Here is a 24,206-nt window from a genome sequence, read left to right as displayed (position 1 = left end):
AGTTCACCCAAAAATAAAAATTCAGTCACTGTTTACTCATCCCTGTGTTGTTACAACCCTATATGACTTTCTTTTTCTTAACACAAAGGGAGAAATTGTGAAAATGGTTATGCTCAGTGACTACCTCTTCAAGCTTCAAAAGAAAATATAAGCAAAATAATCATTCAAAGAAGTAGTATAAATTATTCCACGAGACTCATGATTGTTTTGAAAGCATACGATAAGGTTTGGTGAGAAACAAACCAAAATCGAATGTATTATTTTGTGAAAATATTCACTGACATTGATATTCTGTGCTTATTCATGGTAGGGCACGAGAGCAACAGTTCAAGCAGCACCCACATTGGGGCATTCAAGCGAAAACAAATTTTGTTTATCTAAAAACAGGTCTGCAACAGTGATATTAACAAAAGAACACAACACAGCTGCACACAAAACAGAGAACAGAACTTACAAAACATATCTGAAGAGTTTGTAGTCGAAGTATTGATGCATTTCTATGCCCAGCCTTATTTTTTTGAAAGTTTTTGGACCGGTGCCAGCCGAAAATAGAAAACAAGTGATTGATAGAATGTACCAAAAGTAATTTAGGGATATAACAAAACAGGATTGAGTAAACAATGACTGCATTTTCATTTTTAGGTTGAACTAATCCTTTAAGTGATCTTAATTACACAAGTTTGTGTCATTACTCAGTTAAACTGAGGGAACGAGTTTACTCAATTTAGTTGAGTAAAGTCAGTTTATTAGGGTTTTCATTGTATACATTTTTATAGTCATAACTAAGCTCTTGTCACCACTATTGTGATTATTATCCATTTGTAAGTAATACAGAGCAGAAAAGAACACAATTGTTAGTGGAAGCCTACAACCATTGGAACTTACACTATAATTTAGCATTTAGGTCTATTTCCCCAAACTAAATGCTTTATCAACGTATTCTTCTTCACAATGATAAGAAAAAGGTTGCAGTTATTATTGTAGCCCATATCTGTTTCCAAATCATATAAGGCTTTATGTTTTGTCAGACTTCAATTATTATTTCTCATTCCTTTTTAAAATAAAAGCCCTCTTTTATTGTTTTTGTGAATTGCAAGCCTATTTTAGTGGCCCGCTGTCACATTTTTGTTTGCTGTTAAAAGAGTCTTTAACTGCTGTCACAGAGACCGGTGAGATATCTCAGGACACTTATTTCACTGATATCTTTCAGGGAGAAGGAACATTTTCTGCATACCTCTTCAAGGGAAAAAAAACCCTTTAAAGACAGAGAACATGCGAGTATGTTTGTGTAGATTAAACCAACTTTTAAACTGCTTTGTAGATTAAATTTTATTCAGACACAGATAAAGACATAAACGGTGGCCCGGTTTTCCCAGAATTTTCTGTGGAATGGCGCCTAGCTGCAAAGTTAAATAAACAGAAAATATGATTTTGTTGTCAACTGTGAAGACAGACTGCCCCCAAAGCCTGCGCCATTGTCGGGGCGGTACGCGAAATTCTACTATGACGAAGGTTACGTTATGAAAGTTAATTAGCTTTAATCAAATTTAATTAATGAATCATAGTAACCTTCCTATGGCGACTGCTTCGTTTATGAATATTAATCAGGTTGCGTCGACGTTGTTCAGTAATCTTCCAATCACGAAGTCTTTCTCTTGCATATTACTTAGGCCTTACCGACACTACTCCATAACTCTTTAAAGGTGGAGGCATGGCTCATGAATATTCATTATCAAGCCTTGGTCGTAGTAGTTTGAATAATTTGGGCTGCTGTAGAGCGGCGAAGATGGCGGAGGAGGAGGACAGCAGGACCGAGGCTGTGGCCCTCAGACACAGATTTCAGAATCTAATCTCTGAATTAAAATCGAGTTCCCAGTCGCCGCTTGATGCCTCCAATAGCTTTTGTCAGGATTTCTGTCAAGTACGATTTTATTTATGCGTTTTAATGTCTTTGTTCATGGACGATGCTGCATGTTGGCATCGCTGCACAAACGATAAAACTAACAATTGCAATGCATGCAATTATAAATATGAGGGATAAACAACACTCTAAATCAAAGCTGTATGCTGGAAAATACGGCATGATTGCAATTTTACACTCTTTGAGTTTAAGATTGTAAATCTTGCAGCCATGCAGTTTGTGTGTATGACCACAGCTCCTGGTGGCTAACTCGTTAGCCTATTGTAGAAGCAGCCTTTATTTTTACTCAGAATAAGGATGCATGCATATTTATTTAGATACCTATGATGTAAATATATAGATATATAAATGTTAAAGGGTGTAACATAAAATTATGATTTGTTATTCAAGTGTTCTTTATTGAAGAAAACTGCTGCAAAAGTACACCGATAGCGGTTTCTTTTAATAATCATTATAATCAGAAATGTAACTAATTTTAAAGGATTTATCCATCTGTTACATATCTCTTTGAGCAGTAGAATAAGTCATGCTAGACACTCAACACTATTTGTCTGAGTAGGACGTGGCCTCCTCATCTGTAATGTAATATGATCATATAATCACTGCAATGTTCTCAGCCTACTCTGAAGCCCATATTCCGTTGTTATTACCACTATTATAACATCCGTTAAATACTATTGGCATAGGGCTGGATGAAATGTTTGCTAGGTCATCCACTCTAGCATCAATAATTCCAAAACAATCACTGGAGTATCAGTGATAATCATGCTCAATAACAGTCCCAGAGAATAGAGGCAGGCGTTTCAGTGTGGCCTTTGGACTGATACTGGACACTTCAGTTACAGTTCTTGTTTTTTTCTTCTTTTTTTATGTAATTTTTTTTTAAATTTTATTTTATTTTTTGGTCCAGGTTTTGATGAATCATGGAAGTCAGTGGAAACCAGATGAAGATCCGGTGCCTCTTTTGGCAATGTACACAGTAGCTATAGTGTGTTATGCTGAGGCAAGACCGTTCCTCTGCCCTGAGTGTGAACACGTGACAGAAGTGCTAGACAAGTTATCATGGTATGTTTTTATATAGTTTTCTCTCTGTACTTGTAGATCATTATGGGTTTGCATGTATGGTTCAGGGGGGTTCACATGTAATTAAAGCTCAGACCAAAAAAAAAAAAGTTAAGTTAATCACATTGCATTTCCTTTTAAATAGTTCATAGAAAATTCATTATTTACAGTCCAGGGCCTGAAATTAATTTCACCCACACCCGCACACACAGTTTGGCAACAACACTAAGGTGAGTAAGTGATGGCAGAATATTTTTTTTTTTTTGAGTGAACTATCACTTTAAGAGTACGAGTCAATACTCATAAGTTACATAAAAAAATGGATGTTTAATGTTGATCAAATTAATTGAAAATGTTAACAGGATATTCTGAGAGAGAACCCTGCTTATATAATATTTATATTAAAGACAGATAATAAACATTTGTAGGCTTGGGACCAATGCCTTTTTCTCAAATCGATAATCAAAAGATTTTCTTGATGATTATCCATATATATATATCTCAGGATTTTTTCAGATATAAATAGGGCTGCTCATTGCACCATAGGCTTTGTCTCTTCCTACATATTTCTCAACACAACTTTAAAAAACTGAGCAGCAGGGTGAATTAAAGGGGGTTGCACACCAGACAGTCTGGCATACGACATGGTACATACTAAAATTCAAAACAATTATTTATTTCCTACAAAAGGTATGCATACACCGTCCACGCTCAGTGTCATCATTATGAAGTGCCGCGGAGCGCAGCTCATATAGTTTTCCATTAAATTCATCCCAAATCATTATCAATGGACAAAGATCATTTTTTATAGCCATCACTGGATGATATATTGTTTACATGTACCTTTCATATAGACAACACACAATGTATTTTCAGTTACAGGTATGTTGTTTTGTGGTTTGAAAGCTTGAATGAAATACCTATTTAAGGCTACATACAGAGAAATTGCATAATAAATGTCGTCATTACTAATTGTTCAGTTTGCGCAGTTACAACAGTTCTACTAACTTGCAAACTCATCAACATCACTTAGTTCATTCTTGAAGAAGTACAAACATTTTGTAACATTAGACTACCATCTCCTGTGCCGCTTCAACTCGTCCTGTGTGTGTGCATCAGTAAATGGTATATCGCCCTCCTGTGGTCTCCCAATGCTGTTATGCCAGACTGTTAAATAGAGGCCAACTGAGTGAATTGGAAATAGGGCTGTCATGATTATGAAATTTGGGTGACGATTAATTGTCAAACAAATAACTGCGATTATGACGATTAATTATCTGTTTTAGGGCTGTGCCAATTCATTTTCTCGTTAAGGGCTTTCATTATTAATGTTCTATTTCTGCATGTGTGCTTCATATACCTTAAGAAGTAATTTGTACTTATTTAATTTCAAACATATAAATCAAATAATAAAATAGGAATATAATAAAGGCTTTAAAAACTTTCGAATGACATGAAAATGTTCGAAATACTTAAAATATGTCTCTTTTTGGTCTACTTTAGTTTTGGTCAGTTTTACATTTACACTTGATCTCATATTTTTTATAATTTTTATATATAATATAATATATATAATTTATATATATATATTATATATACGTTCTATTTATATGATATTATGCAATAGTAAAACATTTATTTTCTAATTTCTTCACTTTCACGTGTTATGTTAATGCTCTGTTAAAACCCAAGAGCCCATATTTGTCATGGAGCGAAACCTTTGAGATTTGGTTTCATCATTTTATCATGCCACAGAAATAGAAATAAGTGTGCGTCTCCTCCTCTGTGTCACACAGCTTTTTGTGCTCACTACCAAAGATTATACTTGTTTGTTTATATTTTCGTGGGAGATTGGAGCAAGCCTCTGCTTCACGCACTCTTTCATTCAGTTAAATTCAGAGTTTAACTGAATGAAACACAAATGTGCCATTCGTGGGATTTATCCAGTATATTCGCTTAAAATCCCCTTATTTGGGCATTAAAATGTGATTGGAACTTGAATGCCCAATTATCGCATTTGTCTCAAATAACCGCGATCAGACTGTTATTTAATAATCACTACAGGCCTAATTGGAAAGCATGCAATTTGTGCTTCTAATTTAAATGTCGGCTAATTTTAATATATCAATGCCTCAAAAATATATAGATAAAATAACATGCTGATCAGTAATCGATATATCGATATTTTGTGACACCCTCAAATAACTGCCCCACTTCCTCTTAAATATCCCCAGGTTGCCTATCCTTCTATCTGACATGCCACCCTACCCATCTCCATGCACCACTCCCAAAATGAGGGCGCTCCAACCTCGGCGTTTAGGACTGCCGAGGTAGATTTAATGATAATCTCGCAATCAGCTAAAGGCTTGTCATCTGCACTTTCACACGAGTGTAACGGAACCAGCTTGCGATCATGATTTGCTCTTCTCTCTGGCACGTGCACGCAACAACCGGGCTTCCCTCGATATTGCGGCGCACAGACCTCAAAACTTATATGACAAATTTCAATTCTAGTGAGACTTTTCAAGTTTAAAGCATTCCGGAGGATCGCTCAAACAGTAGGCAGACCTGACATTCCAAACAGCACTGAGGAGGGAAAGAGCAACACTGTGCTATGTGCCAAAAAATTAAATAATTGCACATTATTCGTTATATTTTGACAAAATGTTATATTTTCATATGAAATAATCTAAAGGTAGAATCTATTAAACCTCATTTTATATCAACAGTGGCAGTTGTAGTTAAAGTTTCAAGATGTGTTTCAGCTAGTACTTATCTTTTCATAAATATTACAATTTGTTATTTTTATTACTATTATTTAAGACTAGCTACATTCACTAACTATGGTAGTGAGGTGCCTTTCCTCCTGTGTAATATGTATGTTCTGTCTGAATTATGTTTGAAATTAGGAAACAAAGGGATAATAATGGGCTCATATAAGTAAATATGCTCTTCAGTTTTTAAAAAAGGGGTTGGGGGGAGTCATGTTGCTTTTGTTGTTGACCTCAACAACAAAAATAATGTCACTTGATGCATGTCCTTGTACTTGAAAACCATGAACAAAACTATCAAACATAAAAGGAAATGCGACCCAGGATACATTAAATACAGGTTATGGTTTTACTATGGTGCGTCGTCACTTGATTTCCATTGTAAAATCTGGGTCCTGAAAGCAAAACCGGTTGAGAACCACTGAGTTAAAGGTACAAACAGGAGCAGTCTGGCTGCAGTATATGTTCATTGTTAATAATCTTAGGACATTACTTTAAAAGCTCATACAGCTGATGTTATTTGTCATTTAGTAGTTAATTTAACATGCAATGCTAACATGTAAACTAACATGCTTTAGTTATATAACATGTTATAGTTACATCCTATTTTTTTATCATGCTTATAATTCCGTTTATTATTATAATTCTGTTAGCTTTCTTATTTATTCTATTTATTTTCAAAATGAAGACTTTTTTTTACACATACTTCAATTAAACAAAATGGTTTCAAGTTTCAATTATAATAAAGCGTTTAAAAAAAAAAAAAAACTTCTGTTTTCACTCCTTCAAAGGTCATTGTAACTGATAATCATAATTGTGTAATACCGTGATACTGTGATATTTTCTGAGACGGTTATCGTACTGTGAAAATCTCATACCGTTGCAACCCTAATCCTAGCCTACACTACCTCCTCCAATACCAAGTTTAAATCTTTCTCCCATAATCACTTGAGAAATTGAAGCTCCGTCCCAAAGACTGATTGAGCAGGGAGTAATACACTGATGCCTCACCACTCCCAGAGTGTCTGCTGCTTTAGAGGGGTGTATGCTTCTCCCAGAAATAGTACAGAGCAGGTGGCACAGTTATAAATATCTAAAAAATTGAGACCTGAGAATCCCAAAATGTTCAACCATATTTTCAAAGGATCTCTACATTCCACTCTCATATAGGTCACTGAGCGTATTGATCTCCCTCACAATCCACTCTATCCAGCAGAAAGGTGACTTATTAATACATAATTTTGTGTTCAGCCATATGCTCATTTCAATAAATGTCAGAATTAAACATTCTAGACACTTTTGTCCATACCGCATGCAAATGCAAGATAACAAGGTGTAACTTAACTTCTCCGGTTAGTTTGATTGAAAAGCTTTGCAATGAAGGAGACAGGGGTAAGAACTTCCTGTTCAATACAATACCAGGGAGAGGCTCTCTCAAGAGGAAGCGACCAATGAGCCAAATATCTGAGTACGAATGCATAATGATAAAACAAAACTTTGGGTAGGCTTAGCCCACCTTTGTCAATCGGCCTATGTAACTTACTGAAGTGTAATGAAGGACTTCCCTATGCTATCAAATTCCCTATGCTATCAAATCTTGAAATAAGAGAGTGTGACAACTATAGGGAGAGATTGTAGCAGGTAGTTGAATTTTGTAATACAATTAATTTACATTAACCTTCCCAGTCATAGATAAATGTAATGAAGCCCACCTGCCCACATCTCTCAAAAACCTTTTTATTAAAGGGTAAAAATGTACTCTTAATTAAATCACACAAATTTGCTGGGAATAAAATACCCAAATACAATCCCTGTTTGCGCCACTGGAAGGCGCCCGGCTGAAAATTACGCTGTCAGAGCCAAAGCTTTGGATTTAGAATTAACTCCCGAGAACTTAGAAAATGAATGAATAATTCTGTGGAGGCAAGACATAGATCTAGTAGAGTCAGAGACGAATAATATACAGTAATGTAATCTGTGTAAAGCAAAAGTTTATGCACCACACCTCCTGCCACCACCCATGGAAAATCATCCTCCTTTCTTATCGCAGCTGCTAATGGTTCCAGGGCAAGACAGAACAATGGGGAGAGAGGGCAACCCTGCCGGGTGCCCCTATCCAGAGTAAAATAATCTGAAATTAATCCATTAGTTTGAATTGCCCCTATCAGGTGTCTATAAAGTAATTTAATCCTCCCAATAAAAGTATTCCCGAATCCGTACATTTCCAAAATCTTAAAAAGATAATCCCATTCTACCATAACAAATGCTTTTTCGGCATCAAGCGAGATGGCAGCAACCGAAGTCTGATCGTTCGTCACTTCCCACATTTTATTGATGAAAGCCTAATGTTATCAGAAGAATTACGGCCCCGAATAAACCACACCTGATAAGAGGTGTCAAAGCCGTAGGCCTTAATTACCTCGCCAAGTTCTTCCAAGGTTATCTCAGAATCAAGAAAACCATTTGCTCGGCCAACAGTTTAGGAAGTTTTAATGGTTCCACAATGTTTTTAATATCCTCTTCAGTAGTTGAAGATGTAGAACTATAAAGCCAGCCAGCTTTTCTAATGTTTTGAGAAGCGAATGTTCAAACTGTCATCTTTACTACATAACCAGCCCTCAAACGCACACAGCACATCGCCTTTGATTACAATTAAGCGGGAGCCGTTGTGCCAATACAAATGTATGAAAAACAAGCAAGTAAAAAAAAAAATAGATTTTGTTGCGAATGGGGGTGGTAAAATATTCTTTTTGATTAAAGATTAAGAAGGTAAACTTTTTTTCTTTTAATTACATGCACAAATAAATAGTGTATAATAAAGACAGCAACATCCAATAAGAAATTGTCATTTTTAATTTATGTCGATGACGATATTCAGAGAGCAAGGTGGCCGATGTAATGCCAATATATCACAAAAAATGTCATACTTCTGTACTTAAAACTGCTAAAGAAAATTATCACACAAAACTTTAACTTTGTTAAAATAATAAGATAAAAATCCTTTAGAAAATAAGATTCACTCAGTGATTAATCATGGCTGACTGTGAATACAACATTTTTACAATGGCATTTTAAACTGAAAACCTGATTTTAAATGGTGTCAGTGGCCAAGATGACACAAAATTACTTAGTGCACTTTATAGTCAGAAGCGATCATTATTTATACATGATTGATGTCGGCTGGTCAAACAAGCTGCACACCAAAACACAAATGCTTACACACAAACAGATGAAAACATCAGCAGGGCTCAACACTAAGAACTGCTGATGAGAAAGATTTGTGCCAGTTGCTAGAACTGTCACTTGCTTGATCGGGGCAGTGCTGCATTTATAACATTAGTGCAAGCAAACAACAAGCGAGAAAGCACAAATATTACACAGAGCGAACTAATTAGTATTTTCCCCTTTTTCTCCCCAATTTGTAATTCCCAATATGCTCCCTAGTCCTCGTGGTGGCATAGTGACTTGCCTCAATCTGGGTGGTGGAGGACGAATTTGACGTGGCTTGTTGAGAGCGTTACTTCGGAGACGTAGCGTGTGTGAAGGCCCACGCTATTCTCCACAGCATCCACACACAACTCACCACACACCCCACCGAGAACGAGAACCATACATTATAGCGACCACAAGGAGGTTACCCCATATGACTCTACCCTCCCTAGCAACTGGGCCAATTTGGTTGCTTAGGAGACTGGCTGGAGTCACTCAGCACGCCCTGGTTTTGAATTTGCAACTCCAGGGTTGGTAGTCAGCGTCTTTACTCGCTAAGCTACCCAGGCCCCCGGGGGACATTGTATTAAAAAAATAAGATATGTAAAAAATATTTATTTTCGGACATAATTTTTAAAGCCATGACGATAAAGACAACTATTTTTGTGTTGGGGCCAGTGAACGTTTTGGCAGGGCCAGTGAAAATCTGAAGCACTGGCCCAACCAGGCTAGTAGAAAAAATTCTTAGTGTTGAACTCTGATCAGTCATAGAAATAGTAGAAGCCTATTCAGAGTATTTTGCATTTAAAAAGTACTTTATCAAGGGCCGAAACTTTGCTTGATGCAGAACAATCTGGATAATAGCATGTGACATTGTAATAGTCCCCTCTATTCAGCCTGAACTTGTTCAGAAAGTTGCATCTTTGTGAAAGCTGTGCTAAAAACAAGCTAGACACAGCGCAACGAATGAAGCAGACCGCAGGTGTCTCGATATGCATTTTTACTTGACATGGTGTCTAAAAATGTGCCGGTCCTGCGTGAGACGCTGAATGAAAAGTGAGACGCAGTGCAACGGTCAAAGACATTTGTCCAGCATGTGTTTACATAGGAAAACAGAGCAGATGCGCACATAAACATGTTTGGTGTAATCGGCCCCTAAATCGTCCATTCGTGCCTGTCTGTGAGTGAGAGTGCGTGCGTGCGCGAGACAAGTTTATTTTTCATTAATTACAAACCCGAGCATGAAGTCCTACTTGAAAGACTGACCCGAACCCACCCAAAACCCTATGATTTCTTGGGTTCCGTTGGGCCCGGGTCAGGTTGCAGACCTCTAATATAGTTGTCATTGTGGCTTTGTAATATTAGTAATGTAATTAGTAATAACCTAGAAATGTTTTTGTGAAAACTTTTTCTGACACATACAAACATTTCTATAAGTATAAAATGTAACCTCTTTTGTGGTGGGGACAGTGGAAATGTTGGCATAGCAAGTGAAAATCTGAACTACTGTCCTGGTGGGCCCAGGAAAAAAAAAGTGTCAGATATGAGCCAAAACTGGGGAATTGCTTGACTGTGAGTGATTTTACTCAGTTGATGTTCTTGTTCCATTTTTAGGAGCTGTCTAAATCTTCTGCTGTCATTCTCTGAACAGTTCCCAGGTGCCTTATGGGAAAGGTTTCAATCTTCTGTCAAGGTCAGAGAAAAGATTTACATGTTTTAATGTGGGTTGGCAGACATGGGCAATCAAATAGTGATGCAGAATTATACAAAACATAAATTGACACACTATCACTCTGTGTTTATGGGTGGGAAAAAAAGTATTCTATTCTATTGCGCAATCACGATGCTTAAAATTGTCTCCCATTGATTTTTATTTTATTAAAAATTACGTTTTAATATGCTAATCCAACAATATATTTGTGCCAAGTTTCACATAAACAGGTTTTCTCTCCAGGAAGTTTTGTCTCTTTAATTCTTAACGCTTAGTTTGTTATTGCACTGCTGCTACAGAGGCGCTGCTTGTTCACTGTCGGATTTCAAATATTCTACTGTGGGTAATGTTCCTATTATTGTGCATAATTCACAGGTTTATTTGTGAGATACTGTGGAGAATATTTTTCAGGAGTCATTCTGCAGAATACATGTATCATTGATAAGTTGTGCTGTCAGTTTCAGTTCCTTTGGTTTTTTTATAATTTTGTTTTCTTAAACGTAATAATCAAAAATCTGATAATCAAAAATGGCAATACACATTGAATTAGCAACTAAATATGGTTCCACTTAAGAATAGGTGTCTTTACTATGTACTAATATTAAAATACAATAAAATGTACTTTGTGTAACTAGATGGTTGTTCTTCAAAATTGTCATAAGATATACATTTGCCACTACTGAGTTGGCGACGGGACATTCATTAGGCTAAATTATTTCCTTTTGCGTTCCACAGAAGAAAAAAAAGTCATATATGTTTGGAGTGCCAGGAGAATGAGTAAATGGTACAGAAGTTTCATTTTTCGGTGCGCACGTGTTAATGATTTCTCTTGTGGCAGGTGGCTCATGGCATCTTTCAGGCACATGGGAACTCACAGCTTCACACCCTGTTCAGTCTAGCAGAGTATGGCGTGTGGACTGACACCACGCTGTGTAGCCTTCTCTCAAACAACATGCCTGATGTAGAGAAAGGTCAAATAGCCACTTAATCCACCGTCTACTGTATAATTTTCTGTTTTGAATATTATTAGTGTTTGTTTTTGATCATGATTATTTGTTCCGTTTTCATTGATAATAATGACATTAAAGCTGAAGTGTGTAATATCTGTCTGCCATTAGGCAAACAAACAAAAGTCCTGCCCCAAACTTGCATCACTGGTTGAGTCAATTGGAGCTTTTCCACTGCACGGTACAACTCGACTCTGCTTGCTTTTTGGGGGTTTTCCACTGTGGGTAGTACCTGGTACTTTTTTTAGTACCACCTCAGTTGAGGTTCCAAGTGAGCCGAGCCGATACTAAATGTGACGTCAAAACCCTGCAGATCACTGATTGGTCAGAGAGAAGTCACTATCAGCGTCACTGGATTTTCGACACTTGTTCAACTTGACTTTCAAATTGTAAAAAGAAATGGCTGTGCGCAAAACCACGCCATGGGCAATAAACAAGGTGCAGACGTTCCTCTCGTTAGTGATGAACAAAATGAAAATGCCTTTCAGGAAGTGTCTCAACTGTTGGCCGCACACGGCTACCACCGGACCTACCAACAGTGTAGGGAAAAGTAAAAAAAAAAGTAATTAACAGAACCATCAAGGAAAAGTGAAATTAGTTCAACCAAATGGACGCTATCTAGACCAGCGAGCAATGGGAGGCAGAGTGCCCTGGACTTTATTTAGTTGACCAGCTAATAGAAAGCTTGCTTCTAAAACAACCAGGCCAATTTAACTGTTACACTTGTGTAAAATCACAATGCAACAACTGCTTTATGCAGCACAATGAGCTTGTAGCTAACAGCTAGCGGTCGTGTTATTGTTTATTGTTTTGAGTCACGTTTAAGATGATGTCAAAGCAGTAGAGGCGGAGCAACTATGACGATCAGCCTATAATCCCACCCACGTTGAGGCGGCACTAAACAGCAGTGGAAAAGGAAGCTCAGAAAAGTAAAGCGAGTAGGGTCGAGTCAAACCGTAACGTGCAGTGGAAAAGTGCCAAATGTTGCGGTGTCTGTCTGGTCGGGATGCTCAAACAAACAGGAAATCTCAATGTTCAAACACCTTTCAGGAAAATTAACATACATCTGGCATACGAATTGATGTCGCTACATTGAAAGATTGGATAGAAGCATTTTAACAGAAAAAATGACACACATTAGCTTTAATCTATAATTGTAATGCTACTATTGTTAGCTTCAATTGATGTGTTTTTTTCTATAGTTCAAGAGTTTTTAGTTCGAGAAGGCCCTGAACTGCTTCATATGCGTGTAAAGCACCTAATCAAACAGAAACTTGTGGAAAAAGCTGCGAGGCTTGCAAGGACCTGCACAAAGTTTCCTGAATTTGGAGGAAAGAAAAATTTCAAACAAATGTACCTTGTATGTTTGTGTGAAATTAAATCACAACAAGAACTCATGCAAGAGGTGAGGATCTTTTTAAAGAATCAGCCAAATTAAATTGCATTAATGCTGAAGTGTATGCTTATTTAGAATCCAATTTTTCTAGGAATGTCATCCACCATAAATGGTCACTTCCTTTTCTTGGCAGAAAAGATATCTTGTGTCCAGCTAACAGACTTCCTATTTTTGAGGTTGCATGCCCTGCATGTTTGTGCAGCATTTAGAACTGTGTTTTATTGAAGCAGCTCATGGTTTATTTTGGAGTGTGTTTTTAGTAATAAAAAGACTCTTTTTAGCTTCTCCAGTGACCTCTGGGACATAACCTTGATATCCATCCATTATTCCTTCTGCCTGCACAATATTTTCTGTGCCACTGGTTGCCATATAACTTTGGTAACTGTATTGATTGTCTATTGTAAATATTAAGATATTTACATAATGTTTTGTATAGCTTTCTTCTGCTTGTCTTTATTTTGTGATTATCAGTCAGCTACTAAGAGCAGCTCTTGTTTAGACAAGTAAAACACCCAGAAAAATTTGAATAGATCTTAAGATTAAGAATCATCATTACCTGACTCATCAAATCAATGAAGTCCTTAAAAAGATCACTAGTGGATAATCTGGAAGTATAAAAGGATTATTACACATGCCACATATGCCGTTTTATTTTCAATATGGTTAATAAAAAGTAACTTGTAAAATAGTAATGTTTACAGAAATATGATCAATGAAAAGACTGTTAGCAACATGTCAGGTTTACAGCTTTCTGTATGTATGAGCCTTTTGTCATTTGCATTATCTAGTCAGTTACCTTTCATGTTTAAGTGTATTCTAAAATTCGCTGTTATTTTGGGCAGATAAAGGAGATAGACTGCAAAGATGCTCTGGACATGATTTGTAATTTGGAGTCAGAGGAAGACGAGAAAGGAGCTCTCAGTCTTTGTACAGCATTCTTTAAGCGCCAGCTTCTCAGTGGGGATGTTTACTGTGCCTGGTAAGACCCTTAAGCCCCAAGTATACTTTGCTTGGAAGTATTTGCACTAATAAGTTAAAACACTCATCATAGAGCCTTTGCTGTCACGAAGAAGTGCTAGAAGATGTAATTGCCTCTAAACAACAGGAGACGAAGGTGGAAATTTGTATATACAGGTGCTGGACATATAATTAGAATATCATCAAAAAGTTGATTTATTTCAGTAATTCCATTCATAAAGTGAAACTTGGATATTATATTCATTCATTTCACACAGACTGATATATTTAAAATGTTTATTTCATTTAATTGTGATGATTAAAACTGACAACTAATGGAAATCCCAAATTCAGTATCTGAAAACTATGAGCATGTACAGCACTCAATACTTAGTTGGGGCTCCTTTTGCCTGAATTACTGAAACAATGCGGCATGGCATGGAGTCGATCAGTCTGTGGCACTGCTCGGGTGTTATGAGAGCCCAGGTTGCTCTGATAGTGGCCTTCAGCTCTTCTGCATTGTTGGGTCCTCTTCACAATACCCCATAGATTTTCTATAGGGTTACGGTCAGGCGAGTTTGCTGGCCAAATAAGAACAGGGATACCATGGTCCTTTAACCAGGTACTGGTTGCTTTGGCACTGTGTGCAGGTGCAAAGTCCTGTTGGAAAATGAAATCTGCATCTTCATAAAGTTGGTCAGCAGCAGGAAGCATGAAGTGCTCTAAAACTTCCTGGTAAATGGCTGCGTTGACCTTGGACCTCAGAAAATACAGTGGACCAACACCAGCAGATGACATGGCACCCCAAACCATCACTGACTGTGGAAACTTTACACTGGACTTCAAGCAACATGGATTCTGTGCCTCTCCTCTATTCCTCCAGACTCTGGGACCATGATTTCCAAAGGAAATGCAGAATTTACTTTCATCAGAGAACATAACTTGGACCACTCAGCAGCAGTCTAGTCCTTTTTGTCTTTAGCCCAGGCGAGATGCTTCTGACGCTGTGTGTTGTTCAAGAGTGGCTTGACACAAGGAATGCGACAGCTGAAACCCATGTCTCGCATACGTCTGTGCGTGGTGGTTCTTGAAGGACTCCAGCTGCAGTCCACTCTTTGTGAATCTCCCCCACATTTTTGAATGGGTTTTGTTTCACAATCCTCTCCAGGGTGCAGTTATCCCTATTGCTTGTACACTTTTTTTCTACCACATCTTTTCCTTCCCTTCGCCTCTCTATTAATGTGCTTGGACACAGAGCTCTGTGAACAGCCAACCTCTTTAGCAATGACCTTTTGTGTCTTGCCCTCCTTGTGCAAGGTGTCAGTGGTCGTCTTTTGGACAGCTGTCAAGTCAGCAGTCTTCCCCATGATTGTGTATCCTACAGAACTAGACTGAGAGACCATTTAAAGGCCTTTGCATGTGTTTTGAGTTAACTAGCTGATTAGAGTGTGGCACCCGGTGTCTTCAATATTGAACCTTTTCACAATATTCTAATTTTCTGAGATACTAATTTTGGGGTTTTTCATTAGTTGTCAGTTATAATCATCAAAATTAAAAGGAATGAACACTTGAAATATATCAGTCTGTGTGGAATGAATATATACATTTTCCAAGTTTCACTTTTTGGGAATTACTGAAATAAATGAACTTTTTGATGATATTCTAATTATATGACCAGCACCTGTATTCATGCAGACTCAAGTTAAAGACATCTTTATGGGTCTAACTTCCTGATGAGAAATAGTTCAGTATCTCATAGCAGTCGTGGTGTGCATGTGCCATCTGCCTGTGTATGTGCAAACAATCAAATGAAGTATACTTTGAAAGGTGAGCATTCCACTGTACGCAGATGTTAAATGTTCACTTCAAACCCGAACTATACTTTTTTCCACCCTGAATTTTCCTGCAAGTCTTGCCTGTTGTAACTGTCATCACTGTTTAAAAAGTACGCGCAGTAGTAAAAGTAGTTTAATCTCTTGAAAATAAAAGAAATTTTTCATTTGAAAATGTATAATACTTCTATTTGACTACAGTCATTTAAAAACCAGTGAATGCACAAGTTTTATGTGTATCTTACAGGGAGCTGACACTGTTTTGGAGTAAGCTTCTAATTCGGCTAGAATCAAAACCGGTCTTCTTGGAGCAGTGCAGACTGTTATCACGCCTCTCTGGGAGTGTGTACCATATTCTGCTTCTCATCAAAGTTATTCAGGCTGAGGTTAGCAAAGTTTTAGTTTTTATGTGTTAATATTTTTAATGGATAAATAAGGCAATGGCACTTAGGTGACAATGACATTTTTTATTCTTCAGGTTGGAAAAGATGGACTTTCAGTGTGCATCGAAATGTGCATTCAAGCACTAAAAATTGGTGTTCATGACAAAGAGGACTGCAATATCACTATCTGCAAAACAATCTCTTGTTTGCTGCCTTTAGACTTAGAAGTGAAACGGGCTTGTCAACTCACTGAATTCCTGGTAAATCCATCATTGGACTCTTTTTATGCTGTTGAGACACTTTTTAATGAACCTGACCAAAAGATCGAGGAGGAGGATCCACCAATTGTGAACTCACTACGCTGTGACCTGTTGTTGGCCTTAAAGACAAAGTGGCCTTTTGATCCGGAGTTCTGGGACTGGAAAACTCTAAAGCGTCATTGCATTGCTTTGATGAGTCAGGAGGCAACGGCAATATTGTCTGCTGACAAACTTAGTGACAGTGAAGACAATGAAGGCCAGGATCCTGATGAGAATGATTTTAGCAATCTACATTTAACCCATAGTCCGACTTATGAGCTCAGTGAAGTTGAAGCAGAACGAAAGAAGAAAAGAGAAATGAAGAAGATGAGAGAGAGGGGATTTGTGTCTGCTCGATTCCGTAACTGGCAAGCTTATATGCAGTATTGTGTGTTGTGTGATAAAGAATTCCTAGGACACAGGATTGTGAAGCATGCATTAAAGCATGTCCAAGATGGGATTTTCCATTGCCCAATATGTACCAAAACATTTGAAACTAGGGCAATTCTAGAGCCTCATGTAGCATCACATGTGAAACAGTCATGTAAGGAACGTCTTGCTGCTATGAATGCAACCAAGAAAGGTCCCAGTCTTGATACCAAGTTGACATCAGCTAGCAGTACCTTAATACAAGACCGTTACATTAATACTGCTGTGCAAGTCAAACAAGGGATAACATTTAGCAGTAACAATTTTTATACTTTAAACAGCACTCCCAGCAAAAATAAAAAAGGTAAAATTAGGGCATCATCTCCAAGACAAGGTGAACCTGTTCGTGATGTTAACAACACTAAAGACTGTTCATGCCCCGTTTCAAGCTGTCAAAAAGTTTTTAAGTACTTCAGGAACTTGGTTGCACATGTTAGGGCCCACAAAAATGAACAGGAAGCAACACATTTCCTAGAGAAACAGAGCAAGAAGGCTACCTGCCAGTATTGTCACCGTCAGTTTGTAAATGTGACTCATCTTAATGATCACTTGCAATTACATCGTGGCGAGAAGCCATATTTTTGCTTTCAGTTGGGATGTAATTGCAGCTTTTCCTCTCATACTGAACTTCTTGTGCACAGAAAAGAGCATGCTGAATTTCAGGCACAGTGTACGTATCCAAACTGTGAGAAAGTATTCAGCGAGAGGTACTTACTTTATGATCATGAAGCACAGCACTACATGGTCTTCTCCTGCAAACGTCAAAACTGTGGCAAGGCATTCCGCACTCTTTCTGAGCTAGATCTGCATCAGAAAGATCACGCAAAGCAGGACCACCCTGCGATTGAGGAGGGCTCACATTCTCAACTGCCATCACCAGCTAAGACTTGTCTTGCCTTAGCACTGTCTCCAAATAGCCAAATAAATAAAGTTTCACAAGAGCCTTGTCTAGTGAAAATGAAATGCTCAGTTAAGAGCATGTTAGATACTGTTAAAGGTTCAGCAGAATGCACAGCTCCGTTGACAGCAAGCAAAAATGATTTCCAAAAATCTGCCATTGAGCCTGATGTACCCATAAAGCAATTGCATCTTAAACCTTGCTATGTAAAACTGGAGCCTATTCCAATCAAGAGGGAAGATCCTACAATTTTAAATGCGCTAAGGAATGCTGACAGTTTTACTCAATCGCTTTTGAAAGATGAGAAGCTGTTTTCTTTCCCAAGTAGTAAGCCCAAAATTTCCACATTGAAATCTTCTCCCTCTATAACAGAGGTCAACAATGAGGAAAGTCTGACTCATATATGTCCATTCGAAACCTGCACACGAAAATACAGCACCTCAAAAAGTTTATCAAGACATGTTAAAAATGTTCACGCAGAGGCCTTTGAAGAGTGGAAGCTGTCAAAGAAATACAAGAGGATTTCAAAAATTGCTGCAAGAAAGGCCTCATCTGAGGACACAAATACTAGTTCCCGGAAAACGAAGAAATGCCATTCCAAACAAGCCTGTCAGCATGATGAGGGAATTGAACAGACTAAATTTCCTGACTCACTGATTCAAAGTCCTGCCTCCATTCTCTCTGGGCATAACAGTATGCAGCCCTTAAGTGCCAAGTTTTGCTCTCAGCTGGAAAGCACTCAAAGTGACACTGCAATACCAAATCAGACAGGACTGATGCAATTACCGATATCTCAGACATGGGCAACACCTTCAACGGATAACATGGATGCAGGTTTTTCAGTACAGAATCATTACCCTCCTATGATTTTGTCCGAGAACCACGCCAGCCCATCATACCATTCTGGTGCAGTCTTAGATTACGCTTCTGCCTCATCTTATGAAGGCATCGCACATGTGGATGCCCACACACCATCAAGTGTGATGAACGAAGCCTCAAAATATGTGTCAAGCTCTCTTAGGGTACTTCATGCCCTTAATTGTGATCAGACTTGTGACTTGTCACAGGCTGAATCAGGTGTTGATCTCGGATACAATCAGATTGGACACAAACATTCCAATGAGATTTCTCTCAGCACGAATTTGTTGCATACTGGACCTTTGCCGGGGCAGAATTTCAGTCCATATTTTTCAACTTTCCCATCAGAGCCAAGTCCCATTTCAGTGCAGTCGCTGGGAAATTCAAACAAAGAAATGGGCACTGATGCATTATTCTCATCAGAAATCAAATGTATGTCAAATCTTGCAACCCCTTATTTTAAGGAACAATCAGAAGATTTCGCCATATCAGCTTTTAATGACGTCCCCCTGATTGATGAGACAAATCCAAGAGATTTTTGTAATCCCGAATTGTCACTCAATGGAAAAGAAGGACTCCATTTAGATGATCAGATCATTTCAAGTTCTTTGGAAACTACAAAAACCAAGAAAATCAAATCATCTAAGAGAACAAAATGGCCTGCCATAATACAGGATGGGAAAGTAATTTGCTGCAGGTGCTACAGAGAGTTCTCAAGTACAAAGTCACTTGGAGGACATTTATCAAAACGTTCCCAGTGCAAACCTGTTGATGAAATTGATCTTACTGCTGATTTACCGACATCATTTCTTGATTTTCTGAATGATCCTGATATTTCAACAGTACAAATGCCTTTGCCTACAAGTAACATGCATGACCAAAATCATGAATCCTTCATCGGTCCACCATTAGAATCAAATATCTTTAATGCTAGCACTATAACAAGCACAACAAACATGCTTGGCACAAATTGCAGCATTCAGAACACTAATATGTCTACTCAAGACCCATATGAAATTATTCAAAATTCCACTTTCTTCCACCCATCTGTACCAGAGAAAGATATAGAAATCAAACATGAAGTTGAAATCACGCCTACAAATACAGGTGAAGATGGCAAAATTGTAGAAATTGAAATGGCATTGGAACGTCTTGATTTGGTCGATATACTCAATCAGGACACATTTGTATCTGAGAGCAGTGACCTTCTGAGTTTAAGTTCTAAAACTGAAACCAGAAATGATAATTGTCACACAATTAAAGATGACGAAGAAAATGAGCAGAAAGTAAATTTAAAGCCTTTCAGATGTAAGGAAGGCTGTGTTTATGGGGCAATGACAAAAGAAGCCCTCTTTAAACACCTTTCCCGGGTACATGATTACAGTGAGGACAGGATAAACGAAATGAAGAAAAACCCTGACAAATTAGCACCCTACAGCTGTCATTTATGTTCAAAGTCATTTACCAGAACCACAGGCCTTAAAATCCACTACAGAAATGTCCATCGTTTTTCAAAAGAAGAATTGTCTTGCCTGAAAATTGGTCTAGGCGGAAAAAAAATCAGAAAATCTACAGCAGATTCAGAAGGCGTGAAAACCAGTCCCATCATTAAACAGGGAACTGACTCTTTACATGTGCAGTTTCATTCCCAAATCAATCCAAAATTAACCAACACATCTTTACATTTATCTGAAGATGTGCAAGGAGAAGCTGCCAATGCAGCAAGGAGAAATGAGAGCCCTACTCAAGACTCCCTCAAAGTTTTCAGCCCTGAGACCTGCAGGACTTTGGAAGGATCACAGATAAATTCAGTATATCTTGGTGTGCTTTCAGATACTTTTGTAAAACCGCTGCAGATCCCTTCTGTGAGCACAGAAAATCATGTTAGTGACCCAAATGAGCCAGGTATATTTGCAATGCAAGAGCTGAGTGGTGGAAGTCCCTATGCCTTTGGCACAAGGAATGCTCCAGACAATGGTACCGAAGGTGCAACTACACAGTTGAATGGACAAACTGAGACAAATTCAAATGTGGTGATGGGCAACATTGATTCTGGTGATTCAAGTGGTACACTGGGTTTGTACAGGCCATACCGATGTGTGATTGAAGGATGTATGGCTGCCTTTTCAATCGAACAAAATCTTATCCTCCATTACAGGGTTATGCATCAGTCAGATGAAAAAACCGCCAGTTCTAAAGAAGCTGAAAGGACTCTCCGAGTGCAGGAATACAAATGTCAAGTCAAAAAGTGCTCAAAAGTTGTGTCGAAGGTAACCAGTTTGTTGAAACACTATCTTTTACTTCACAGATGCACATTGGAAAAAGCAAGTGCATTGTTATCTGGTGTTGAGGTTGGCACATTTCAGTGTGACCAGTCAAAATGTTCAGCTCACTTCACATGTCATTTGAAATACATTGATCACATCAAAAATGATCACAAGGCAATAAAAGTTTCGGCAGACGGGGACTTTGAGAGCGTGGACCTCACATTTCAGTGTAAATTTGAAGGTTGCGACAGGGTTTATACAACCAAGTCAAACCTTCTACGACATCTTATGAAGAAACATCATGTAACTTTTAAAACCATGAAAAAAAATGGGAACGAGGATGATGTTCAATCAAGCAAGTTAAGCACAAGTGCAGATCCTAATGGAAAAGAGAATACTGCAAATAACAATATTAAAGTAAAGAGAACGAATTCAAAACGGAAATCGAACACACAAAACCATTTGATGACCTTTGTAAAGCCAGCCCTTAAATCCGTTGATGAAGCATCTGCCATGTGCAATAAAACATTTCCTCTACAGTACCCCTGCATGATTCAAAGTTGTGATTCAGTTATGAGTGCAGAGCAGACTATATTGAAACATTATACAACTCATGGTCTCACAGAACAGTTCATTGAGGATCAGAGGGGCCAGTTTATATTTTGCAAGAAAAGCAGCGATGAGACCAGGCCAGATGGTACCTCAAAAGATACGGAGATGGAGCAAACAGTCCTTCGCAAAGATCAAACAGAGAATTCAGAGGTCAGTTTTCAAGACGTAGGCCCAGAAGGTCCTGCAGAAGTTCAGACTGCACCAGACATTCAGACTGCGAAAGATTCTGAGATGGAGCAAACAGTCCTTCACGAAGACCAAACAGAGAATTCAGAGGTCAGTTTTCAAGACGTAGGCCCAGAAGTTCCTGCAGATGTTCTGGCTGCACCAGATGTTCTAGTTCATGAAAATTCCACTGCCACAACCATGCCGGTAGTCAAAAGGAAAAGGGGTCGTCCACGCAAGTCGGAATGTAGAAACAAAATCTCTCTAGAGAGGAAGCTAAGTCTTAGGAAATGTATGTTGAAAGTCTCAGGATCTATATTGACCTCTTCTTACCATAAAGAGAAGCATGTAGAGAAAGAAGTTGCACTAAAACTTCACAGGCCTTCAAAATTTGAGACATCCGTCCTGAAGTTCAATAGAGACTCTTCAGCCAAAAACTCTGCCAAGCGAAAAATAAATCCACGGCATTGGAAATCAAAGCAACAGCGGACACTTCAAACAATCATCCGAAAAAGAGGTGCAGTCAAATGTATTGTTAATTTCAGAAATCCCCTGAAGATCAAGACTGTAAAGAATGTTAAAATTGTTATGCATGAAAACATTTCCACATGTTCTGATCTTCTGCTAAAACAACTTCAAGACATGCAGCCAATGGTCATCCTGAAGAAGTGGCTGCACAGTTGATGTTTAGGTTAGAGACTGATTTTTTTTATTATTATTTTACAAGGCTTTGCACTCAGGACCACATACTGTATGTCACTGTACTGTTTGCTGCTGGCAAGTACATCCAGTTACACTCTCACACAGGAGCGCCTTAAGGTACCTCAGGGCCCATGGGCTCACCATTCCACGGTTATTCTGTGAACATGCGCTACACAGACACTTGTTTATATCAGCATCTCCCTGCTGAACACGGTTACATGCACTCTCCTCCCGCGAACGTAGACAGGGGAGAATAGGGTGACGGATGCCGTGAATGAGTTGTGGGCCCCTGGGATTCAGCCCCTGTGTAAGCCCGTGCATTAATGCGCCCCTGCTTTCACACATTTATAGTAGTTTCAACAAATTGTTTGTTACTAAAATTTGATTAGTGGTTAAAATCTTTTGTACAACATTTTAAATTTTGATGTTCCATTAAGGTTGTGTCTAAAACCATTTTGTATTTCTGAAAATCTCAGATGAAAGAAATAGATGAAATCATTTTTAAAAATGTACAATTTTATGTAGTATAAAAAGGTATGAATGATATATCCCTGTGGGATTTGTATCCTTTTTTGTTGTTGTATAAATATTTATTTTTAACTTAACAGTAGTGTATTAATATACTTGTCTTCCATCTAATATTCAATTAAAATAAATCTGAATGCTCATGTAAATTGTAGCATCCACATGACTACTTGCTGTTGGATTGTGGTATTTTCAGTTCTGAGATTCTTTTGTCCAGAAACCAAGAATGAGGCAAAATGTTGAAGTGTTAACATTCGATTAAGCACATCAATGAAGAACAAAGTACAACATAGAAAGTTCCACCACACTGAATGGTCCATGGGTATTTTATTGTCATTTAACGCTCGTTAGTTTGCCATTCAAATTTTTTAATTTTTTCAACTGTGAAAGCAACAATGCAGATTTCATCTAAAGCTAGTTTAACTAATCTGGAAGCAAAATAGACAAAATTAGGTTTGGACATCAGGTGGGTCAGGTGAATGTGTCTTTACCACTGGTAAATCTATCCAGCGTGTGATGTGCATTCAATTTCCTTCGACACTGAGAACATTCAGTTTACAAATTCATTAAGTAAATTCACTATAATGTAGTTGTAGCGTGAGCCACCAAGTCAATATTTGACACAAGCAACTTAAAAGGTAATCCATATGATTCAAGTTGTTTAATCCATGGATCTGCTCCAAAACCTAGTGAGCTTTCTCCGGAGGCAGAATTTTAAGGCATAAATACGCTTCTGATGTGAAGGCCGTTTCAAAAATCTTAATTATGCTGCCTCCTAATATATCTAGTTTTCACCAAATTCTAAAGGTATCATTGTATTTTTCCTTCCCGGGTAAGCGATCCCAGAATCCACTGTGATGAGCTCGTGGAAAAAAATCTAAGATGGCAGACGGAACGAGAGAAATAGATTATAATTATATGTACAATCCATTCAATACTCAAAAGTATTGATAGTTTTTTTTATTTAAATAGCGTAATTCCTTTCACATCTTCTGTATTGAAATAATTTGCAAGTTTCCCAGTGCTGTGTGTGAAGAGCGCCACTTGAACACGGAGTTGCTGCCTTTTAAAGTGTTCCTAATCGCTCTCCTATGAGGCCATTTCAGTTAGTATGCTGCCATAGAAGACAGCTGCCTATGTAGGCAGAAGACCCCATCCATGTCTTCTGGAGTGATACGATTAATAAGAGAAGCTTGATTAG

The 24,206-nt window shown here is 38.1% G+C and overlaps 1 protein-coding gene across 1 annotated transcript; it reads left to right on the top strand.

The window, feature by feature from the left end:
* Positions 1–1,786: 1,786 nt before the first annotated feature.
* On the top strand, positions 1,787–23,159 carry znf292a (zinc finger protein 292a). Its single transcript, XM_052144900.1, has 8 exons — positions 1,787–1,921; positions 2,832–2,986; positions 10,579–10,657; positions 11,514–11,646; positions 12,885–13,087; positions 13,921–14,057; positions 16,115–16,253; positions 16,346–23,159. The coding sequence occupies exons 1-8, from the start codon at positions 1,787–1,789 to the stop codon at positions 22,460–22,462; spliced, it is 7,098 nt and encodes a 2,365-aa protein (XP_052000860.1). The 3' UTR covers positions 22,463–23,159.
* Positions 23,160–24,206: the final 1,047 nt, after the last annotated feature.

This window comes from Xyrauchen texanus, chromosome 16 (assembly GCF_025860055.1).
Source record: "Xyrauchen texanus isolate HMW12.3.18 chromosome 16, RBS_HiC_50CHRs, whole genome shotgun sequence".
Classification (NCBI taxonomy): Eukaryota; Metazoa; Chordata; class Actinopteri; order Cypriniformes; family Catostomidae; genus Xyrauchen; species Xyrauchen texanus.
This window is presented reverse-complemented; position numbering and strand designations above follow the sequence as displayed.

Bases quoted from the DNA above. Each gene is read 5' to 3' on its own strand.
- znf292a (XM_052144900.1), top strand. From the start codon at position 1,787: ATGGCGGAGGAGGAGGACAGCAGGACCGAGGCTGTGGCCCTCAGACAC. The intron at 10,658-11,513 runs GTCAGAGAAAAG...CTCTTGTGGCAG, and splicing joins GGTTTCAATCTTCTGTCAAG to GTGGCTCATGGCATCTTTCA. The intron at 11,647-12,884 runs GTCAAATAGCCA...TTTTTTCTATAG, and splicing joins CATGCCTGATGTAGAGAAAG to TTCAAGAGTTTTTAGTTCGA.